The following is a 23,899-nucleotide window of genomic DNA, read 5'->3' as shown; positions in this document are numbered from 1 at the left end:
AGTGCGAAGAAAGCATAATTTCTATTCACCTCAGTACCATCAATTCAACAGAATATAATACGAAAGGCAAAAAGACAAACAAAGACCAGAGAAAAATTCCATTGCATGCAAAATTTAGCAAATATAGTCTCCTTTAAAGCAACATGCACACAGATGTGAGGTAAAAAAAAAATGCATGACAAATTATAATATTGTTTCAATTACCCAGAAAAGTCAGCAAATACCAACGAAGCTAACGGATATGTGGTAACTGTAATAATACTGAAGGTACAAATAAATAAATACCATAGGAGTGAAACAATTATCATCAATATCCTAACCATTTTAATAGGTGTAAAAAATCATTACATTTTTTTTTTGAACAATCATTAAATTAGCACATGAACATAAGAACAAACATTAGCTACACATGGTATTACCTAACATATTTACAACTGAAACTTGCAAAACAAAAATGTAGAAAGATACTATTTTAGAAAAAAATTGATAAAAAAGTTTCTGCCTTTCTTTACACAATTTATTGACACTTTTGATTTTGGGAATTATAAAAAAATATTCAGAATTTTGTAAAAAAAATAAATTCAAAAGGTAACTTAGTGTCTGTTTACTCAAGCTACAGCATGATTTTACCACATTAAGGGGACAATTGTTCGTAATCATTCAGCTTTCACTCAGTCCGGACCTGCCTTTCTATCTTAGTTCCTCCAAGTGGAATAATATTGCAAATGGATGACACAAATAGCATTCACTGTTATCACGAGCAAAGCTTGTTTAGGTCATTATGCTTGCAGGTGAGTGATTGTCTTAGTATTTGGATGATAACCATCATGCAAATACTAATGTAGGTTCTTGGGTAGAGTAATGCCTTAATGAAAAGGGGAATATGACTCCTCAGTCACATTGATGTTTATTAGTGCTAGAGTGAGATTAGCATTTAGGGTGAGGGTATCTTGTAAAACTCACTAGCTATTGTAAACATATTCACCTGCTTGCTTCCCACACTAAATTCAACGTGTTTAGCATACTTGCTTCCCTTGCTAAAAACACATTGCCTATGCAGGTTAAATGGATGAATTGTGTTGCTTTATAGTTTATTACTCAACTCTCATGTTTACTTTCATGCTTGCTTATTGCTTCCATGTAATTTCTATTCGTTTTTGGTGAGTTTGCAATTTACTTTTGACAAACTAGTTAAACTTGTACGCTGCAACTAGTGCTGCACTGTCATTCACACTGAGCAAAGTGTTAGGCTTGTGACAACTGGTATTAGAGCCTTGGTTAATTGTTTTATAATTCAGTTGTCTTCGGATTGTGTGAAGCATTAATGGGAAAACCATGTCGCACACAAACACAGAATGAATCGATGCGCGTTAACCATTTGAGCATAAAGGTGATCAAGTTACAAAATGCATCAATGTATTAAGAGGATCCCAAAAACAACAAGAAGATTTTATTGATTAATTGTTAGAAGATCCATGGTACAGTGGAATTGCTAAAATACCACATATGTGAGTGTAATGCCCAGATGAGGCTAATGGTTTGTGCTTTCAAGAATCCAATTCTACAAGGGTAAGATATAGGAGAGCAAGGGTGCTGGAAACAAAAGCATATGTGATGCCTATGATGCTAAGGAGTTGAAGAATTTATTTGACATGGAACAACACTTTTGTGTGGTTAGGGCCAAGTCGAAGGAGATGAAAGTATCTAGGCTACAATGTACTTGAGTGGGGATGTCAAGTTGTGATGACGTACCAAGCACGATAAGATTCAGAACGAAAGGTGTATAATTGATGCTTAGGTGGACTTGAAGATAGAGCTCAAAGCATCAACTTCAAAAGAAGCAGCCCCATCTCAACCCTTCAACACATCCATTTATAAGGGTAAGAATTAAGACAGCATGCTTCTTTTGCTGTGGTCCTTATAGAGTTGTTGATTGCCCTCACACCCACTGCCTTGCTAGCTTTCGCTCCAAAGGGATCAAAGAAAGAACGAAAGAACCCACGGTTGCTCAAGCTAAAAGTTTAATGATTGTGGATATCGGCGCTACAAAAAATTTTATCTCTCAAGGTGAAGCACAAAGACTCAAATTGAAGCTAAATAAGGACTTAGGGCTCATGACAAAAGTGGTTACTCTACAACCCAACCTACACCAGGCGTTGCCAAGTGATTGTGAAGGTCAATGGATGGGACATGCGAAGTCCATTCATGTTCCAATTGATGATTTCCAAGTGAGACTTGGAATGGAATTCTTATGTGTCTAGGGCAGTCCTAATGCTGTTTGTTGGTTCCTTTTACCTAATGGGCTACCACCCTTGCATGGTGCAAGCTATGGTGAAGAATGGATACATGAGAAGTCTTTGTCGTCAACTGGATTGAGAAGTGGTGAAAACATAGCTTGCCTCATTGGTAGTGAACGAAAATGTCAGACAAAAACTGGTTTCTACTACCATTCAAGATGTGTTGAAGGATATGTCAGAAAAGTTACAGCACAACCTGCCTTCGAAACAAGCTGTGGGGCATGAGATTGAATTGTTTCCACGGATAATGCCCTGCCAAAGGGTCATATGCGCCTCAAGAGTTAGCAGCATTACATAAGCAACTTGATCATTTATTGGAATCTGGTTGCACATAACCTTTCAAAGTAGTGAACACTAGTGTTGCTTCGGAAGAAACATGATAAGAGCATGCAGATATGTGTGGAATACCACACGCTCAACAAAGCAATTGTATGCAACAAGCATCCCATTCCATTGATTGCTCATTTGTTTAATTAGTTAAGTCATGCCAATCATTTTACCAAACTTGATTTACAGCTACTATCAAATAAGGATAGCAAAAGTGATGAGTCGAAGACTATTTGCATGATACGGTGCAAGGCTTATAAATTCTTAATGATGCCCTTTGGGTTGACTAATGCACCAACTGATTTTGATGATTAGAATGATAGGCAACTAAGAAACAACATTTCCAAAATGAAAAAGTTTTCAAAATACGAATGTTAAGTGGATGAGTCATATAATGTTAAAGGATTAATTACGGACAAACATATTCACAACAAGTTAAGGATAGCACCAATAGAATATAAGAGTAGGGAGGGGCTGCTTAGATGGTTTGGGCATTGAGTGGGAGTTAAGCCTTGTTGTTGTCGTTGTTGTAGGTGTTTCATGACTACTCCACAAGTTTGCCAAGGTATACCTTGAAGATATCATTGTCTATAGTTCAAATGTATAAAACATTAAAAGCTAAGTTGAAGGAGAACAAGCTCGTATGTAAATGGATATGAAGGATGCGAGAGCTACTCAAACCCCAAGAATAGTCAAGGAGTTGCATTCCTTTGGACTTGCCAACTACTACCATAAGTTCATTGAGTGATACTTTAGGAAGACTTCTTTGTTCACTAAATTGCTGAAGAAGGGTTATGGGTGGAACAGGATGCAGGACTATAGGGAAGCCTTTGGCAACTTGAAGGAAGTCATGATGAGGGATCTATGCTTGCTCTTCTAGACATCATGAAGCATTTTAAAGCATCATCAAACTATGCCCTTGGTGAAGTTTTCTTAAAGGATAAGCATCCTATTATGCACAAGAGTCATAAGCTTAGTGAAGTTGAGGCAAAGTACACAATTCAAGAAAAGGAAATGTTATTCGGTGATTCATTGCCTTCAAGTGTGGCAACATTAAATCCTTGGTTCGAAGTTTGTGATGAAGACTGATAACCATTCTTTGCATAGCAGGCTCATTAGCAAAAATTTCTCACAAGGTTTGATTTCTTCTTCGTGGCCTACAATTGATAACACACTTGACAATAATTAAAGTCACCACAACAATACAGTTGAGGTCATAAGGTTTATACTTGTGGTTATTGATAGGCTTTTGAAATACTATACTTTCATACTAGCACTAGAGTATTGTTCGACAAAGGAGACACGACAACATTTCAAGCATATTGTGAAGTATTGAGGTGTTCCCAAGACATTTTTAGTGATCGAGACAAGTTATTCATAGGAAACTCGTAGTCACTTGGCATCTCTTCCAGCTATCATACTGAAGGCCTAATGAGAAGATTTAGCACTCCACAAGAATACTTGGAAGAATTGGGTGCATCTACTCAGCATGGCTTAGTTTTGTTTAAATGCACAAAAGAGCTCAACAGCCAACACGAGCCCTTTTGAGCTTATGTTGATGTCATCTCACAAAGTGGATGAGCCAAGTCTAAGAGCATACATCTTCACTAAAGAATAGAGAAATTGCAAATATTGCCCGCGCCTATCTAGAAGAAATTTCCAACTGGACGAAGAAGTGGGCATATCAAGGGAGAAGATCATTACACTTCAACGTGGGTGACTTGGTGCTTGTTAAGCTCCATCCATAATAGATAAGTCAATACAAGGATAAGATACGAAAATACTTCGCAAATATGCAGGTCTAGTCCCCATCTTGGCCAATGTTGAGAAGGCCTTTTACAAAGCTAATACTTTGGCTAGGATTAAGGTACACCCTATGTTTCACATCAGCTACCTCAAGCCATTCACCGCTGACACTTCAATCACTGAAAATCTCACAACCCGAAAGATGATAAATTGAACATATTGTTGGAGACAGAGTTCACATCATCAAGGCGACAATGGCACAAATTCTTAGTCAAATGGAAGGGCCTAGATATCAACAAAATACAAGCAATCATTTGTGGACATAGTAAAGAGCACTTACCATTAAAGTTTATGAGGACATCGAAAGCATAAATGGGAGAGAATGTCACAAGCCAAGCTTGTTTAGGGTATTATGCTTGCTTGTGATCGTTTGTCTTGTGCACATTGGGTGGGTAATCATCATGTAAATTCTAACAAAAGTTTTACTCTTTGGGTGGAGTAATGCCTTAGTGAAAAGGTAAGTGTATGATCCTTGGTCATATTGATGATTCCTTGTGCCAAAGTGAGATTAGCATAGCAAACTCTTTAGGGGAGGTTAAGTGTGAATCAATCTTCTAAACTCATTAGCTATTGTAATCGTGTTTAGCCTACTTGCCTCCCTGACTAAACACATGTTGCCTACGAGGGTGTAATACATGAATTGCTTTACTTTACTATTTACCGCTTGAATCTCGTGTTCACTTCCATGCTTGCTTATTTCTTCGACGTAATTTATATTTGATGATTGTGAACATGTTCAAGTGAGTTTGCAATTTACTTTTTGCAAACTAATTAAGCTTGTGTGTTACAACTAGTGCCGCATGGCCCTTCTCACAAAAGAACAAGAGACACCTTGGCATTAAAGGGTGTGACCTAAAATCTCATTAAAGAGGACAATTAAAAAGGGCAACTCCAAACTAAAGGAGGGAAATAAAAGGACACAACCCTGTAAGGACATGTAATTCCCAAAGAATTAAAGGCCCCTAGAATTGAATGCTAGGGAGGTTCATCACCTATAAAAGGGATTCTGAGGGAAGGTAAGAGAGGATACACTTAGCCATCTCCATTATAAATTAGATGTGGGTCACTGCAACTACTTGGAAGATGAGCTGTGGGCTTGGAAAGGGATCAGATCAAATAACGGGGGAGGAAGATCTCTCTCCCTCATTCCCCTTGCTATCTTTTGGGTGGCTGGAGAGAAAGGAACAGAAGAGCCTTCAAAGGAACTACTTATCCTATTCAGTCCGTCATAGACCAATGGATGGCTATGATCTCTAGTTGGCATATGGGCTGGTTGGAAGGGACCCCTTTGTAATCCTTGATTTTCTTGACACCTTTCAGTAAGGGATGTTTCTCTCTTGTTGTTTTCCTTTGTACTTGGGTTGCATCACCTTGATGCCTCTTTTTAATAAAATTTCTCTTTACCATAAATAAATAAAATAAAAAATACAATATACTTTCTATGTTGTTGGCTTTTTGCCCGTTTTCACTTATTCCTTCCATCCCTCACTTAAGCTTCAGAGAGATCCCCCGCAATACACCTTGGGTCCTCCAAGATTTCTATTCACTCTTTTTAGGTAATTGAGGTTGCTTATTAGTCCAGCAAATTTCAGCAGCAACAAGTATGAATGCAAGTGGACAAACTAATTAAAGACAAAATAATGGAAATGATAAAACCACATACCTCGTCACTCTTATGTCGTGATCCCCAAACTTAATGGACTTAACTTCCATGAATGGCTTAGTCTCAGCTATTTCTACCTCCTCAAATTCCTCCATGGATTCTTTGGGCTTATACTGGAACATCCCTTATGCCCTCAGATCCTATTTCTAAAACAACTTATTGCAGCTCCAGTTTTGACATAGACTCACTAAGCTTCACAACATAGCTCTCCCCTTTGATAATTAAATCTTTTTGGCCAATCACATCCTGAGCTTTAACAATATTGGGTCAACTAGTATGTCTGTAGCCATCGTAACTATGATCACTTTTATCCACATATCTAAACGAGCTAGTACTTTGTTAGTTTACTATTAGCCTCACCAATTTCTTTGATGCAATATTGTTATTCCAGATTAGTCCATTCTAAAAGGTCATTGGTCTTTCTCCAGACCTTCAATTTAGACACCTTTTTTTTTATAATAAAAGAAGAATTCATTAATAGAATAATAATATACAGTTAGGAGAATAAGACATCTCCTTAACAAAGTCTGGAAAAATCCAGATAAAAAACACAAAGGAACAACCTACAGACTAAAGAATAAAACAGAAAAAAACCATCACGAACAAACACTCCAACATATAATGCCAATCACGCTGAATATCAGAAAAGCTCACCCCCTTAAAATTCTCTTCTCCCACACATCAAAGAGAAGCCAAACAATGTATCTTTTCCCAAACCAGCAACTGAACCGGCTTCTTCCCTAGAAAAATGCGCACATTATGCTCCATCCACAACCCCCAAAAAACTGCAAAAAAAAAAAAAAAACACCCACACACACACACACATTTCCGCTGCCCTTTCCTTTTTCCTGCCAAATCCAGCAAAAGTCTGCCAAAAAATCCTCCACTATCTTAGAACTCACCCAACATTCGTATAAAATACACATGTCCTTGAACAGACTTGAATTCATCCTTGATCACCATGGTTTTTTCTCTTCTGATTTGTCAATCTATTATTGGATCCCCCCCCCCCCCCACCTCCCAGGAAAATGAACTGGATCAAATGGCAGTACAGTTGTGTCTACTGGTGCAACCTGAGTTGGGCTAGTCAACACATTGGGTTTGGGTTTGATATAGGTTGATTGTGTTATAGTAAAGGCTGGATGGGCTTACGCGGTTATGAGTTGGACTTTATTGTTCTTCATATGAAGGGAATTTGATTAAAAGAAGAGAAAAGAAGAGGATAGGGCCTTACATGGGTTAGGGATTTGGGAAGTTCTAATCAAAGATGAAAGATAGCATAGCCACAAATTCATGATGGTGGAGATGCACAGCAAGCAGCTTGCAGTGCAGAGAGTATTGCTGGGGAAGCTTGGAAGATCTGGTGCTCTAGTCATGGGCCGTGATTAATTGGAAAAGAGATTTCAATGGACAGTTCAGGATTCAACAAGGAAGATTTGCTGGTTGGATTCTCAATGCAGGACAAATATGGTATGGTAGTAGTGACGCAGCAGCAGCAGTTTTTCCCCCCTGGCTCTCTGCTACCTCTGCTCAGTTCTAGCAGTAGCCAACAGCGACAAATCTTTTTTTCGAAACTGTTTCTCAGCTTCTTTTGTCAGTGATTGATTGTTTGGTAATTAGTGTTTCAGCATAGTTGTTCGAATATAGGGAATCAGATTTTGGATGTGTTAATGATGAAGCTTGGGGGTCAACTAAGGTTTTGAAAGAGGTATTGGTTTATGATGATGAACTAAAAAGGTTTCATGTTGCTGGTGTTGGGTCAGTGATTGTTTGAGAAGATATGCATTGATGGCATAGAAGAATGATGGCTGCAAAGCTGGGATGCTGGAAGGTACAGTGGCTGGTAGGGTAATAGTGACTGTGATGAAGTCGTCATGGGATCAATATGAGGCTTTGATACCACTTGTTAGCACCAAAGGAGTCCTCACAAGTGCTTGATATATATGCGTGACTACCAACTTGACCTCAAAGCTTAAGTCATTAGGTCTTGGGCCCAACCATATATATAAGCCACTCATTCTCCACTTAGTTCTCCAAAAGTAAGACAAACTCACAAATGGAATTCTCAACAATCTTCCCGTCCATTTCTCTTCAAACAAAAGCTATTTTTGATCACTCAATGTCGCACAAACCAAGAGCCATTACTCAACCATGGGAAAGCCATGAAAGTACCAAGAGACTCTGTTCATCTGTGGGATCAGCATTGATAGTGTTCTTGTTCCATGGGGTCTACATCTGTATGATCACATGCATCAACACTCAGGACTAACTTGAACAATTGGCTCTTATACCACTTGTTAGCACTGGGGGACTCCTCATGAGCGGGCTTGATATGCATACGTGTGCACCAACTTGACCCATAAGAGAAAATTATGAGACAGATGCAGGAAATTAAGATAAAAATATAGGAAATTAAAAGAGAGAATAAAAATGAAGATAAAACCCAACCAGAGCTGAATGCTCAGCATTCCAATCTCCTCTCATGGTTAACACATCAAGCTTTTATTTAGGCTTTCTCCTAATACTAAGGAAACATGATTGGGAAATAATAGCAAATCCCTAATAAATGAAACATAACTTCAAATCCCAAATGCTGAAAATTACATAATTACATCCAATTATCCTAAATTATACCTTCACATAATGAAACATAACTTCAAATCCCAAATGCTGAAGGTTTTTGATATTTAGTTATTTAACAGTCTTGATTCTAATCTTGAGGCACAGCTCAAGGGAAACACCTCAGTGTTCACCTTATTCCATGGGTTTCATTGAACATTCACCCATGTGTTGAGACTCGCTGGATCAAAATCCTCAAGAATTTTTCTAGATGGAATTGAAAAACTCTTCTCCCACACTCTCTTTCTTACAAACTAACTGCAACCACACTCTACATGTGTCACGTATGCTCCACGGTGCACAACAGTTTTTAAGGAAAGAATCGAAGCTACGGAGAGAATGACGAATTAAGAAGATAATAGGGAGTTATGGAGATGTTTTAGACATTAAAATTGAAATTATTTTTGCTATACTACTTAGTACTCATTGCTTGCAAGTGTTGTAGTTAAATGATAACTCATAAGGTTGAGCATGTTTTAAGAATAACGAGGAAAAATGTAGATTGAGAACTATCTCCTCTTCCCTTTTTACATAGAAAAAAAGAAGCCTTTATTAGAACATCAAAGAGAATAACATACAACAAAGAGAACAAGAAGTCTTCAAACTAAAAGTGAAAAGATAGAATAGAATACAATCAGCTTGATAAAGCCGGATAACAGTTGCCTCCTCTTCCCTTAATTAATAGTAGGGACACACAAGTAGAAATGGCAACACTAGAACAGATGAAAAACAGTTAAATGGCTCAGATTCCAGGAACTCTAGGTGAAAAGTAACACTAGAGTATCTGATCCTAAGACACATATTGTTAGAAACATCTATCCACCCACCTAATATAATCCATGAATGAATTGACCATTGCTTATGAGTTCCTACATGATTTCTACAGCTTTAAACTAACTAAAACTTCATGTTGGGGATTCATTAATCAAAGTCAGATTGGTTGATAAGACTCACAAACAAAATCCACCAAAATTAAGGAAGGCCATTCATGGTGTTTATTGATTTCCCAAAGTCAGATTAGTTGATAACAGTCTTGACTAAAGTGCACCAAACTAAAAAGAATACCATTTGCTTCAGGTACATTTCTCAGTGCAACTGCAACGGCTTTAATGACAATGTCATTCACCGAAACTTTAACACCATGCTGCTCTGCAAATTAAAGGAAAAAGCAGAAGGATGAAACTACTAACTTAAGATGTCTGGAAAACAAAATGCAGGATGATAAATCATAGTCCTCACCTTTAAGCTCCTTCCTAAAAGAAAGAAGAGCATCCAGTGTAACATCTGAAAAAAACCATCAAGCATTTTAGAAAGGGATTTACTAGCTGTAACAAAGTTAGAAAACTCCACTGATGTTCTTAAACCTGAGGATAAGTATAAATGCGGTGTGTTTTGTTTTGATTCCAACAACCTTTTTGCTATCACCTGCAAAATATGTTTGGAATTTTAAAAAAGAACTTAACAAATAAACAGAACTTGAGGGGGAGAAAGTGATTATAAATTAAACTCGCTTGAGTATTTATAGAAATTGATCATTTCCTACCTGCTTTCCTAAATCAACTAACACTTCAAAACAAATTGCTGAGTACTAAAAATTAAGAATAAATAAATAAATAATAGAGAAGAAGAAACGAAGTTCAGACAAATAATATAATTGAAAAGTACACCACATAATAATGGAGTAAAGAGGGCATGCTATACTCTGAACTTGACTGAAAAGGCATCTAGATAGTGCCCAGTTTTAGCTAGCAGCATGGGTATATAATTTATTAACATATACATATTAGATAATGTCGGATTTCTAGGGAATAAATTAGGAAATTCTATTTTTGGAATAAAATCCGAAATTACTATTTTAGATTCTAGTAGTTTCAGTTTCCTGTTTTCTAGCCTAGAGGTCTGCTGATTTGATTTGCTGATTTTGTGGCCTTCCTAATTTGGCGGCCTTCCTCTTTTATTTATCTTGTAATCGTGTCTCTTGAAATTCAATAAGAATGGTTATTCTTCTTCTAAAGAATCCTTCATGGTATCAGAGCCTTGTGCTCTTTTTCTATATTGTTCTTTCTTCTGATGACGTCATATAAGTCGGTAATGACCGGCGCCCAAAAAAATCCAACCGGCTCTTCCGGTACTTCCGAAACCATTCCGCCCAATCCCACTATTCCTCCCAAGTCTGTAGGTGCTGATTACTATTCCCAGAATTCAGCCCTTTATCTCACGGTTACAAAACTCAATGGACGTAAGAAACCATGGTGCGAGCATTGCAAAAAACCCTGACATACAAAGGAGACGTGTTGGAAGCTTCATGGTAAACCAGCAAATTGGAAGCCAAAATCCAAACATGACAGTCACGCCTACCAAGTCACTGTTGAAGAGATTCAGGAGCCTTCTACCAACTCGGATGCAGTCTCTTTTACCAAGGAGCAATTAGAACACCTGTACAAATTGTTTCAATCTCCAAAACTGTCCTGAACTCCGTCTTGTTCTTTGGTACAGAAGGGTAAGTCTCTTGCTACTGCATTTTTAGGTGTTATTCCTAATTCTGTTCATTCTTGGATAATTGATTCTGGCGCAACTGATCATATGACTGGTTGCTCCAAATTGTTCTTATCCTATAAAAAGGTCAAAACTGCAGATGGTTCACTCTTGGTAATTGCCAGGATAGGAACTATCGAACTCACTTCGTTGTTAACTCTCCATGATGTGCTCCACGTTCCAAATTTGTCTTGCAATTTGTTGTCCATCGGTAAAATTACCTCTGATCATCAATGTCAAGCTAATTTCTACTCTTCTTATTGTGAGTTTTAGGAATTGACCACAGGGAGGATGATTGGCAGTGCTAAGGAAAAAATGGACTCTATTATTTTGACGATGGACCTAACTTGAGTAGACAATGTCAAAGTACTTTCTCAAATTCTGTTTCTGTTTTCAAAGATAATGATATCATGTTATGGCATTATAGGTTAGGCCATCTAGTTTTCAATATTTAAAATACTTGTTTCCCAATTTATTTCGGAATAAAAGTCCATCTTCTTTTCAATGTGAAGTTTGTCAATTTGCTAAACATCATCGTGCATACTTTTCTACCCAACCCTACAAACCAACTACACCATTTACTATGATTCATAGTGACTATGATTCATAGTGATATCTGGGGCCCATGTAGAACATCTACGTATTATGGCAAAAAATGGTTTGTGATCTTTATTGATGATCACACGAGATTAAGTTGGGTTTATTTGATAAAGGAAAAATCTGAAGAGGAAACAACTTTCAAAAATTTTTACACCATGATACAAACACAATTTCAAAAAAATATTCAAATATTGTAGAGTGATAATGGTCAAGAATATTTCAAAAACATTTTGGGCCAAATTTTTCTTGAAAAAGGAATTGTTCATCAAAGCTCTTGTGTCACCACTCCGCAACAAAATGGTTTGGCTGAAAGAAAAAACAAACACTTATTGGAAGTAACTTGGGCATTGCCCTTTACCAATCAGGTACCTAAATATCTTTGGGGTGAAGCCGTTCTTATTGCTAAATATATCATAAATTGAACACCTAATAAGGTTTTAAGCTTTGAAACACCTTTTGATGTTTTTCATAAGTTTTATCCAACAAATCAGTCGTCTTCTTCTTTACCACTAAAGATATTTGGTTGAACCGCTTTCGTTCATATTCATGGTCATAATCGAGGAAAACTTGAATCCTGAGCCACAAAATGTGTGTTTGTTGGTTATGCTCCCACTCAAAAGGGGTATAAATTTTTTGACCCCATTTCCCAAAAAATGTTTGTTACCATGGATGTTACATTCTTTGAATTACATCTTTATTTTACGCCTCATCTTCGGGGGCAGGGGGGGAGGGGAACCAAAGCAAAGATTCAGCTGGGTTTCATGATTTTTTCCAAACTAAAGACTCGCAAAAATGATCCTTCTCCAACTTTGATTATTCAACCTAAAAACCCAAACTTTATTATACCAAAAGAAAGTGAGTTGAGTTTTTTAGATACTGAAAAGGCAGGTCTTCCTACGGTGCCATATCATGATTTTCATGATCCTATAATGACTAACAAAGGAGAAATAGAAAAAAACACCACAGCGTTGGTACCATTTGACATTGTCTACTCACGACAAAGGACAACTCGAAAGAAAGGGTTTTCCAATCCTTTACACCGTCCAAAATCCGTAAACCCTCTAGGTAATGTCCTCACCGAGGTCGTACCTCATGTTCAGTCCATTTCATCTTCGAGTTCTGAGTCCTCTAGTTCTAAACACGAGTCTAGTTCCAATCATGAGTTCAATGATTCTGAACTTCCCATTGCTGTTCGGACGAGCGTGAAGTCTTGCACCCAACATCCATTGTCCAATTATGTGTCATATGAAAATCTCTCACCTATTTTTCGTGCTTTTACCTCACAATTGTCTTGTATGGAGATTCCTAATACTGTGCAGGATGCTCTGAAAGTTCCTGAGTGGAAGGAGGCTGTCTTCGAGGAGATGAAAGCTCTTGAAAAAATGGCACATGGGCGTTAGTTGATCTACCAAGAGGGAAGACAACTGCAGGGTGCAAATGGGTGTTTACAGTCAAGTATAAATCTAATGGTTCTCTAGAACGGTATAAAGCTCGATTGGTCGCCAAGGGATTCACTCAAACCTATGGCATTGATTACTTGGAGACATTCGCCCCAATTGCAAAGTTAAACTCTGTAAAAGTTCTTTTGTCACTTGTAGCTAATCGTGACTGGCCTCTGCAACAGTTGGACGTAAAAAATGCATTTCTTAATGGAGACCTGGAGGAAGAAGTGTACATGGATGCACCTTCAGGGTTTGGCGAAAAGTTTGGCACAAAGGTGTGTAAACTGAAGAAGTCCTTATATGGGTTAAAATAGTCACCAAGAGCCTAGTTTGAGAAATTCACTCAATTTGTTAAAATTCAGCGGTATACAGTATACTCAAGGGCAAGGTGATCATGTAATGTTTATAAGACATTCATAGGATGCGAAGATAGCGATACTAATTGTGTATGTAGACGATATAATTGTCACTGGAGATAAGTATTGCTCAAAATCCAGTACAACATGATTGCACGAAGCATGTAGAGATTGACAAACACTTCATAAAAGATAAGATTGATAGTGGAGCTGTTTGCATGCCTTTGTTCCTAATACTCGACAAATAGCCGATATCTTCACCGAAGGACTTTTCAGACCTAGTTTTGAGCTCTTTGTAAGCAAGTTAAGCATGATAGATATCTACGCTCCAACTTGAGGGGGGGTGTCGGATTTCTAGCGAATAAATTAGGAAATTCTATTTTTTGAATAAAATTTGAAATTACTATTTCAAATTCTAGTAGTTTCAGTTTGCTGTTTTCCAGCCTAGAGGTCTGGTGATTTGATTTGCTAATTTTGTGGCCTTTCTAATTTGGTGGGCTTCCTCTACTATTTATCTAGCAATCGTGTCTCTTGAAATTCAATAAGAATGGTTATTCTTCTTCTAAAAAATCCTTCAGATAATAATTAAGAGAGTGAGAGAGGGGGAGAGAGAATTTCAATATTTCAGAGTATTGTATGAGTTTTAAGAGCATCGTATGTCTTTTTCCCTGTTCCATAAGCATTATGGTTATGGCAGCTGCTAGTTCCATGGGTTTCAAAAAGGTCAGGAGAACAGTTAAAATCAGTTGACCAAAAATGTGTCCGTTAATAGTCGCAGGGACAGGAGAATCCTAAGGCGGCTAAAAGGCAACAAGTGAGGAATGATGGGCATCAGACAACTGATAGAGAAGAATCCACAAACCTAGAGTTTTAACTTTTAATCTGGAAGCTAGAGTACCCATCTAGATGGTGGAAATGTTTGTGAGAAAAGAACAAAAGAAGCCTAAGGAGGCAGCAATAGAACTAATCATAGAAACATTTGAGAACTGCTCAATGTTAAATGACAGACATGGTGCAAAAAATTTAAAAAACTTCTTGGAGCACTACAAAACAGAAGTTGTTACTTATGTGTCAGAAATTGTAAGAATGTGGCTCCCTATCCATTGCTCTGTCTCAAATCTTGTAAATCAAAGTAATTCATTTAAAATAATTATTTTAGTTTGGGTCTGTAAAGTTAGTACAAAGGAAACCTATTCGAAAGTCCAAACAGTACTACAAAAAATCAAAAAGTATGAGGAGGCTGCAGGAATATAGACTACAAAAGATATTAACAAAAGCCATTTAATCAAGAGATCAATTAGCAACACAATTAACCATGAAAGGCACTATTAAGGTACTGCAACAGGGATCGGATGAAGAAACTGAATTAAGGAACCAACCAAAAAAAATTTATTAATTCAGTCGGTTTGATAGATTTTTTTGAATTTTTGGTTTTCAATTATCAGTTAAGCGAACTCAAAATTTTAACTCATTCAATGAATTACTTAAATTAATTGTAATTTTTTAATGAACTTCTTTTCATATTTCAATATTAAAAATTGTATTTTATTATTTATTCTTGAAAGCAAAGGAGGTTGAAAAGCCTAACCATTAAGCAAAGATCTACATAGAGAGGCAGTGAAGGGCCTAGCCAAATCTTATACCAATGTGGGAAGAGAGGTTGGGCTGCAAACAAGCCAAACTGAGCTTTCACACGCTCAGGTTTGGCCTGGGCTTAGATTCGAGCAAGTTCAAAAATCTGAGCTCAAGCTCGGCTCAAAAAGAAAACTGCAAGCTCGGGCTTGATTCATTTCACCTCCCTGCAAGCTTAATTTTTCCAATTCAATTCAGCATTTTTACCAGTTACAGAAATTTTGATCTTTAATAACTTAAATATAATGACCATAGATCAAGAACAAAGTGGACTCCAAGAGCAGGCCACTTCTACTAGAGTAGATGAAGATCAAACCCACTGCCCATGTACATGACCTTTCATTAAAGCAAGGTGGCATTTTATAAGTAGGAGAAAGCTCTCAATTTTGTGATGAAACAGATGTGGGATTGAATAGCCTATAAATTTAGTATGGAGAATATTGGTTTCGTTGGTGGGGAAACCAATAGAAGCAGAGAGAGAGGGTCAGAAATCATGGGTTGATGGCTCAGCAACATTTGGGTCCAATCCTCATCTCTCCGGTCAGGAAGAACATAACAATATCCTTGGAGCATGAATTTATCTCCATCAGCAATTTCCAGCATTTTCTCAAGCCCTTGCTGATTCCCAGGTCAAAATGTGGCTCCCCAGGGATGTCCCTGGTCCCTCCGGCAGTGATTGATTGAATGGAGGAAGGTAAAGAGTGGAAATAATGGTTGGTTTTCTAGGCTATGGGTTTGGCAAATTAATGAAGGAGAGGGAAGGGCTTGAATGATATGCTGCGAGTGCCTGCCTTGTGAAGAAATGCTGCTGTATTGATTATGAGCTTCCTGCTGCGTCGGTTCCATTTTCTGGAATCTGCTTTTCATGTTGTGGAAACAAATGTCGTGTGGAAACTAAAATGATAGATTCGACTTCTAGGGACATACATGTGTGCCCTCATAAAAATGCTAAATAAAGTGTGCTGCATCTATTCTACGCATCAATGTCATGCATAAAGTATTCCAAAAGCTATATATTCAGCTTGAAGTGGGATCATTTTTTGCTTGTTTAAATAAATTAAAACTAATATAAACAAGCCCATCACCCTTAAGCCTAACTTAAATATATTAAATGAGTTCATGAACAAGCCTAATCCAAGCTTATTATAGAGCCTATCTGAGCCTTTAACTGAGCTGCTCACGAGCCAAAATGAGCCAAGCCCATACATGTTCAAGCTCCGCTCATTTGTTAAATGAGTCTGAAAATTGGGTTTTAGGAATGACTCATTTATATATTAAACAAGCCCAAACAAGCTCATACCGAGCTGAGCTACTGAGCCACTCACAAGCGACTTGGTTCTTTTGCAGCTCTAACAAGAGGTAAAAGGGTACTGCAAGCCTCAAAATATCTAGCGTGCATCATTCTTATCTTTCATTCTTGGGTTGGCAGCCCCTTTTTGCCATTTTACACATCTTCCATATCATAGATACGTAAACAAGCTCCTGTATCAGTTAAGTCTGTAGATCTAGGGTGAAGCACTAACAAATTTCAGGGATTTTCAACTTGAGTAATAAATTTAAATCAGCTAGCTCAGACACCAAACCAAGTGTACTGGTCTCTGACCAAAATTTAAAAGTTTAATTACACATTTCAGGTAAGATAATGGGTAAAATCTTTCTTGAATTCTCAACCTTGTTGCAAAAGAATAGTCTTGCAGCCATTTAAAAGTTTTTTTTTCAATTTTAGTTTTGGCTTTTTTTATTTTTGTCATTTTTTACTTCGGCAGGTTTTCAGCAATCACACATTGAGAAGGTAAAAGCTTAAATTTTTTTAGATAATAAAACAAATCTATTAAAATAAAACATTATTCGACCAAGTCACAAGTCCAAAACTTAGATACACCGACACACAAACCCAACAAACACAGCACATTATTGCACAAGAATTAATATATCAGTGTTAGATCACCACTTCACCTAAAAACTTAAGCTGATAGGAGGTGGGCCAACCATGTATATCAAGCCATTCAATACTTGCCCTCATGTGGGTGGTGGGACTTTGTCTAACATGTGGGAGGTCCACTGATCCAATCAACATGTACCTCGAGTATCTTTCGTGATTATTGTGACACGTGGACGACCACCTGAAGTCCACCATTGGATGTGAACTTTATTTGCAGCAATTGAAGCTTTTCTTGGCAGCAATTGAAGCTTTTCTTGGAAGCTAGCTTGGAAAGAGGATGACAACTTGAAAGTCAAAGGGTCTTGGTTTTTCAAGAAGCATGACAACTTGCAAGTCAAAGAGTCTTGGGTTTTCAAGAAGCATTTATTTCATTTTAAGTTCCTAGGCTCCACTATTATAATTATTCAAGTTCTTAGATGCACCTATTTCCTATGACAAACTATTTCCTAGGAACCACATTACCTATGTTTTAAATGTTTTATTTTATTTTAGTATTTTCTTTAACATCTTAAGAAGTCATGTGCAAGTCATGTGCATGCTCATGTAAGGTTATAAATATGTCATCACTTGTATTGTAAAAGGGAACTTTGAATTATCAATTAAAGAAGCCTTTGCTTAAGCTTGTGAAGCTTGCTCCTCTCCTTGTGAGTGAGCAATGTGAGGCTATGTTCCGTCTCCCCAGAGATTGGGTGGTGAGAGACGACGACTCCACGTCATCATCAACACTACATGCCCAGTCCTCTTTTCATAACTCACAGCCACAACCTTCCTCAAGCTTCATTCTTGTCTCAAGATTCCTAAGGATCAACAAGCTTGTTCGTGGTGCGATCGAGTACTCGTATGTCTTGGTGTTTGTCATTTCGAATCTTTTGGTAAGCTCATCACAATTCCTTGTCTGTTACCATCTAAAACAGCCCCTAAAGGTGACTTGTAAGCCTTGAAGCTCTACCCGAATACTTGATTGAAAAACCTTGTTCATTCTCTTTGAATCTTCCTAGATTTTCAACATGAACATGCTTGCTAGTACCGTGCTTAGAGATATTTGATTTGTACGCTAGGACTTGTAATCTAAGACTTTTAATATAACATCTTTTAAGAGAACTTGATTACTTGAATGAAATGATAAACTAAGGGCTTTTAACCAAACCATATACGTTTTCAAAATCTCAAGAACTTGTGATCATTAGAATATGTTTGTGATATTCATGCTTGGTTAATTCAATTCTTCCCATAGATTGTGATATTGTGTGTGCGCTACAAAGAGGGTCAACCGTAGGACTAGGGCTACATCACCCACATATCAAACTTGAACAAGTACATGAATAAAAATGAAACAAGGCGCACGACAACAGAAATAACAAGAGAGACACAAATAATAAGACTTGAAGAAAGGACCACCTAGGACTAGAGTTTTGATTCCATGTAAGATCACCACTTCACCTAAAAGGATAAGCTAATGGGCAGAGTGCCAATAACACACATTAAACTATCCAACAACAGGAAACTTATAGAACTTTGCTCAAATACTTTTTAGAAAAATTTCAATCCACTCACCTTGCGAATCTGACTATTGGGCAGATCCTCAAAAGAATCTGACTGCTGTGGATGAGATTTTGACTGTGGTGATGCTGCTGAAGAAGTTTGTGGGTGGGTTTGAGATGATGAAGGTATATTTTCCTTAGATGAAGAAACTCTTGAAGATCCCTTTCCTGACTTTATTGCAGCTAACACATCTCCTTTCAGCAAAGTGCCACGAGGACCTGATGCCTTCAATGATGATGCATCTAACCCAAATTCCGCAATTAGCAACTTTGCAGATGGACTAATCCTAGTAAAAGTGGTTTTCTGTACTCTGTCATGTCTAGAATCATGATGCATTCTCTTTTCCTCTTTGACCTCTGAAGTAGCACCAACACCAGTCTTCACAGCATCAATATCATCTGGATCCTCAACCTTGCAAAATAGTAGGCATTAACTGTGGTCATATGCCGCAAGTGCAACAGAAACTACTATGAGAAAGAGGCATAATATATCCATAAACAAGTTTTTATTACAGAAAATAATAAGCAACAAAATGCACCCTGTACTTCTTGACAAGTACAAGCACCATTCCAACTTACTGTCACTGCAATAGGTTGTCCTACAGTCACATCCTTTGAACCTTCAGGTGCTAGTATCTTAGCCAAGTACCTGTAGACAACATTCCACCAAAATATCTAGGTAAATATAGCCATGGACCCATAGGCAGGCCCAAAAATCAGAATAACAATTTGCAATTATAAAAAATGTCCTTGGGAAACAGGTGTAGGAATTAGATCTTCAATTCAGAAAATTACAATTTAGTCCAAAATGAACTACGTAAATGGGAAGGAGTTCCAATATACCATGACAACCAAAAGCCACAAGCATAGTACAAGACAAATTTCTCCTTCCTAATTCTGCAACTACTTACAGAATTTTACAATAGTTTGTTACAAAAACAATAAATGCTATCTAATGACAACACCAAGAACACTTTTTTTATCTTGTCAAATGTGTTGACAAGAATTGGAAAAAATATTGACGAAGGCACTAATACATCTCACTTCAGATTTTCCAAAGTTTCCAACAATGACACTTCATTCAGCCATTTTAACCTCATCAAATACATTGCCAAGAATCGGGAAAATATATATACATATATTGGTACAGCCATTAAAACATCAGATTTCAAACTTTCTGAGTTTTGCTACATTTGACACCAGGTAAAGTGTGCCATGCACATACTTGGGTGAAACTTCAATGACTAAACACTGTCGCAAGAAAGTACAGTAACGAAAATCAAGAGTCAATCATAAAAACATCAGATTTCAAACTTTATGAGTTTTGCTACATTTGACACCAGGTACAGTGTGTCATGCACATACTTGGGTGAAACTCCAATGACTAAACATTGTCACAAGAAAGTACAGTAATGATAATCAAGAGTCAATATAGATAGAAACCATCACAGATGACAGTCATTCATCCAGACTATAAAACAGTCATATTTAGGATCATCCAAACAGCATGCACTTCAAAATAAGGAAACTGATCCATAAGAAAGAATATTACCCCTCTTCAAGGCATTCAAATTCGAGGGTAGCTTTGTCTGTCTCTATCTCACAAATCACATCACCCACTTCTATCTGCTCGATCAAATAAATGATCAAGAGAACAAGAAAATCTTAGAGAGATGCGAAAGTGAAAGCCTATGGAGTATCTGTTAGATCAAATAAATTATCGACATAGCAAGGCATTTCAATAGGGGAAATAATAATTAGATGAAGTGTTTCAGTAGCACATTAAGTAAGCTCAAAGCAACCATACTAACCTTGTCTCCTTCATTTTTTCTCCACTTTGCAATATTACCCTGGTTCTGCAGATTAGTGTATAAAAAGCAACCTTAAGCTTTGACAGGTGGAAAGAAAACTTGGCACAATAACTAAGCCAGTTGTAACGGCTCAAAACCTTATTAAGAAATCATTACCATTGTAGGGGATAATGCTGGCATTTCAACAACAACATGAGGAGGGAGTTCCGATGTGTTAAGCTTGACAGAACTCGTTTCTTGTACTCTGTCATCACTTTGGAGATTTTGATGAGTTGATTTTTCCTCTTTAACTTCTGATCCACCAGCAACAGTTGCAGGGACATTTTGGATATCATCTGCCTCTTCAACCTTGTGAATTGATAGAAGTTAGAATTTACAACAATTATATGTCTGGAGAGGTTATATTAATAACATTTTGCAAGATTTTTTTACAACCAAATACCAAAAAACAAAAAGTTGCTGTTTAAAAAAAATTCAGATCCCCAGAAAGGTCCATAAGCCAACAAAGATAACTGTACAAAACAGCTGCATCTGTTTTAGCCAAAAAAACATGAAAAAAAGACCAAAGGACAGTTTTCTCCCAGAAAGGTCCATGCACCAACAATAATATTATAATCTAAAAAGACATGCACGTAGAAGTTTTCTCACAAAAATTAAGAGCAGAGCTATCTTCTCTTTAAGTTACAATTTGAGGCCATTTCCTTAATATTGCAATTTCTGACAAAATTATCTCTGATATTACTGATTTAATTGTTTTCATGATAAGTGATCAAATTTTCAGTTTGCACACCTTAGAGAGATTAATGTTATTTTTAAAACATCAGGGATGATTCTTGCAATAATGGAGAAGTTATGGGAGTGAGTTAAAGTGTAATTTTCCTAATTAGAAAAAGGGCAAGAAGTGCTTAATGAATATCTCAATTACCGTAATTGCAATGGGTTGTCCAACTGGCACATCCTTTGAACCTTCAGGTACTAGTATCTTCGCCAAAAATCTGCAAAAGATTGTTCCACCAAGTCACCTAAAAACAGAGCTGCAGAAATATTCAAGGACAGTTTGTAACATGCATGATCTAAGAAGACACTCTGAGAACTAAAATGAACAACATGAATCCTATTCTACCAATAAACCTGTGCTAACAGTTGATATGGATAAAAAGAAGCAGGGCAAATGTACAAATCAATGTCTAGGAAGAAAACTAACATGAAGTTGCAAAAATCTATGACATATAATAGGAAAAGAATTCTGAAGTGCCTATGATGAATAAGTTTTCATTATCAAAGCTGGGCAAACATTATAACACAAAGAGAGGTACTAGATAATGTTATTCCAATAACTAATGCAAACAATGCATTTCAAATATGCCACTGAAACATATATTTAGTATGGGAACTTGGGAAGTAAAATTACCCCTCCTCCAGAGTTTCAAACTCAAGGGTAGCTTTGTCCGTCTCTATTTCGCATAACACATCACCCACTTCTATCTGTTAAATATATCAGTAGTCAAAAACACTAACTTAATTTTCCCCAATTCTCCTAAATTATTAATATTAGTACAAATCTGACCTTCAAACCTTAAATTACACCAATTTTATAAAATAACAGACCTTATCTCCTTCTTTCTTCCTCCATTTTGTGATGTTACCTTGACTCTGCACAAAAGCACAAAAGCAAGCAACCTAAGCTTCTGACAGAACAAGAAGAAATCTAACAAGGAAAGGTACAGGGAACATTTCAGAAATAATTTTTTTGTGCATGTCTTACCATTGTTGGGGACAAAGCTGGCATTCCAAGGACTGTGTGGGAAGGAAGCTCTGAAGGAACAGAGAAGCTAATTCATAAGAGTTAAAAATAAAAATAAAGAGAGAATAAAATCACATGCAAAACTAAGCACGCATGACAAATACCTCCTAACTGCTTAAAACATGTCAGCTGTCCCTAACAAACTAAAAACATACTCCCTCTCTCTTACCCAAACACTAACACATAAATGAATTAGCATAACAACCAATTTTCCAAGTCCTGGAATTATTTTGCAATGGCCAATTTTTCAAAAACAGACATCCGGCTTCTGACATAAGGTAGTTGGTCAGTGGATTCTCAGCAACCCTTGCCTAGTCTAAGCCTGACCGAGGGTAACAAGCAATCCATATCTATGGTTGTCTCTTGTTAGGAATTTTACAGTAGATTTAATTAGTGTTAATAAAGTAAATCAATTGCCATGGTCAATCAATCAGAACTAAATATAAGTTAATAAATAAATGTGATATCTGATTAAAATGGAATCAGGATATTGGCTAGTTATTTTCTTAATGAAATTAACCAATTCTGATTAAGCAGGATCATATTTGATAAATCTTTAATGCCTTACAATTCTAGACAATGTGTTTCATCAACATCAACCATGCCATAGATCAGTTCTCATAAACCTGCAATTCTGTAATCTCTATCCATTGCCACTGGCCTCTAACTAGTCCTGAGCACTGAATTTGGAATCTCATTATCAACATGATTTCCTTTTCTTCTTCTTCCTCCGCCTCCTGAACACTGGGCTTGAAATCTCCAGCATAATCTTCATCACTTCTTTTTCTTCTGTTGGATTTGGAAATCTACAATGTTACTGTCCCCACCCTCCCCCTCCTCATCCAATATACGGAACCCACTGTGTTAGTCCGTCAACTATTTCGCAAAACTATCTTGTTTATTGCTAGATGTGCAATTATCTGACAATTGAGCAATTAGCTCATCAATAATCTCTGTAATATTATACTAATCCAGAAAAAATGCAGATCTCAGCATTTTCTCTTTTTTTTCAAAACAAGACTTTCTCATATGCATTAAATCTCAAGCTAACTAGCCTAACACTGTCGAAAAAATTATTTACATATCTTTTAATTTTCAAAACACTCAACCACTCATTGCTGTTGGTATTGGCTTTTCAAATACCTTCTTAACAGTTTGGGATTGCCAAGACCTGAGACATGTCAGTTTGATAATATAATGCATAGGAAGGCAAAATAATAGAGAAGCAGCACCTTTTCGATATGTAGTAGCCATATAGGATAATTCATCTAAGTGATTAATTTATATGTATCACATAATTGTTTACTTTGACATACTAACTTAAACCAAATACAAACAAAAATCATATACTTAATATTGGTCTAAGTAAATAATAGGGTTCTGATGGTCCACACAATAGCACCCAAAATCATTATGTACAAATAAGATAACTTTAGAATAAATGAAAATAAACTGCAAAATATAGTTATTAGGCGCAATTTGAAGTCAAAATCACTTTTTGAAGTATAAGAAAGAAAAATAGGG

The 23,899-nt window shown here is 36.9% G+C and overlaps 1 protein-coding gene across 1 annotated transcript in view; it reads right to left on the bottom strand.

The window, feature by feature from the left end:
* LOC131165591 (dihydrolipoyllysine-residue acetyltransferase component 1 of pyruvate dehydrogenase complex, mitochondrial) overlaps positions 1–23,899 on the bottom strand; it is a 35,804-nt gene that overhangs the window by 3,718 nt on the left and 8,187 nt on the right. The window contains exons 5-16 of the mRNA XM_058123522.1: positions 22,337–22,386; positions 22,180–22,224; positions 21,983–22,056; positions 21,497–21,566; positions 20,728–20,919; positions 20,572–20,616; positions 20,313–20,386; positions 19,340–19,409; positions 18,774–19,172; positions 10,077–10,137; positions 9,952–9,996; positions 9,778–9,861 (exon numbers count right to left, since the gene is read on the bottom strand). Coding sequence (XP_057979505.1) covers positions 9,778–9,861; positions 9,952–9,996; positions 10,077–10,137; positions 18,774–19,172; positions 19,340–19,409; positions 20,313–20,386; positions 20,572–20,616; positions 20,728–20,919; positions 21,497–21,566; positions 21,983–22,056; positions 22,180–22,224; positions 22,337–22,386 — 1,209 coding nt within the window. The remainder of the gene's footprint in view (positions 1–9,777; positions 9,862–9,951; positions 9,997–10,076; positions 10,138–18,773; positions 19,173–19,339; positions 19,410–20,312; positions 20,387–20,571; positions 20,617–20,727; positions 20,920–21,496; positions 21,567–21,982; positions 22,057–22,179; positions 22,225–22,336; positions 22,387–23,899) is intronic.

Source organism: Malania oleifera, chromosome 10 (assembly GCF_029873635.1).
Source record: "Malania oleifera isolate guangnan ecotype guangnan chromosome 10, ASM2987363v1, whole genome shotgun sequence".
Lineage (NCBI taxonomy): Eukaryota > Viridiplantae > Streptophyta > Magnoliopsida > Santalales > Ximeniaceae > Malania > Malania oleifera.
The sequence above is the reverse complement of the archived record's forward strand: the minus strand, read 5'-3'. Positions and strand labels throughout refer to the sequence as shown.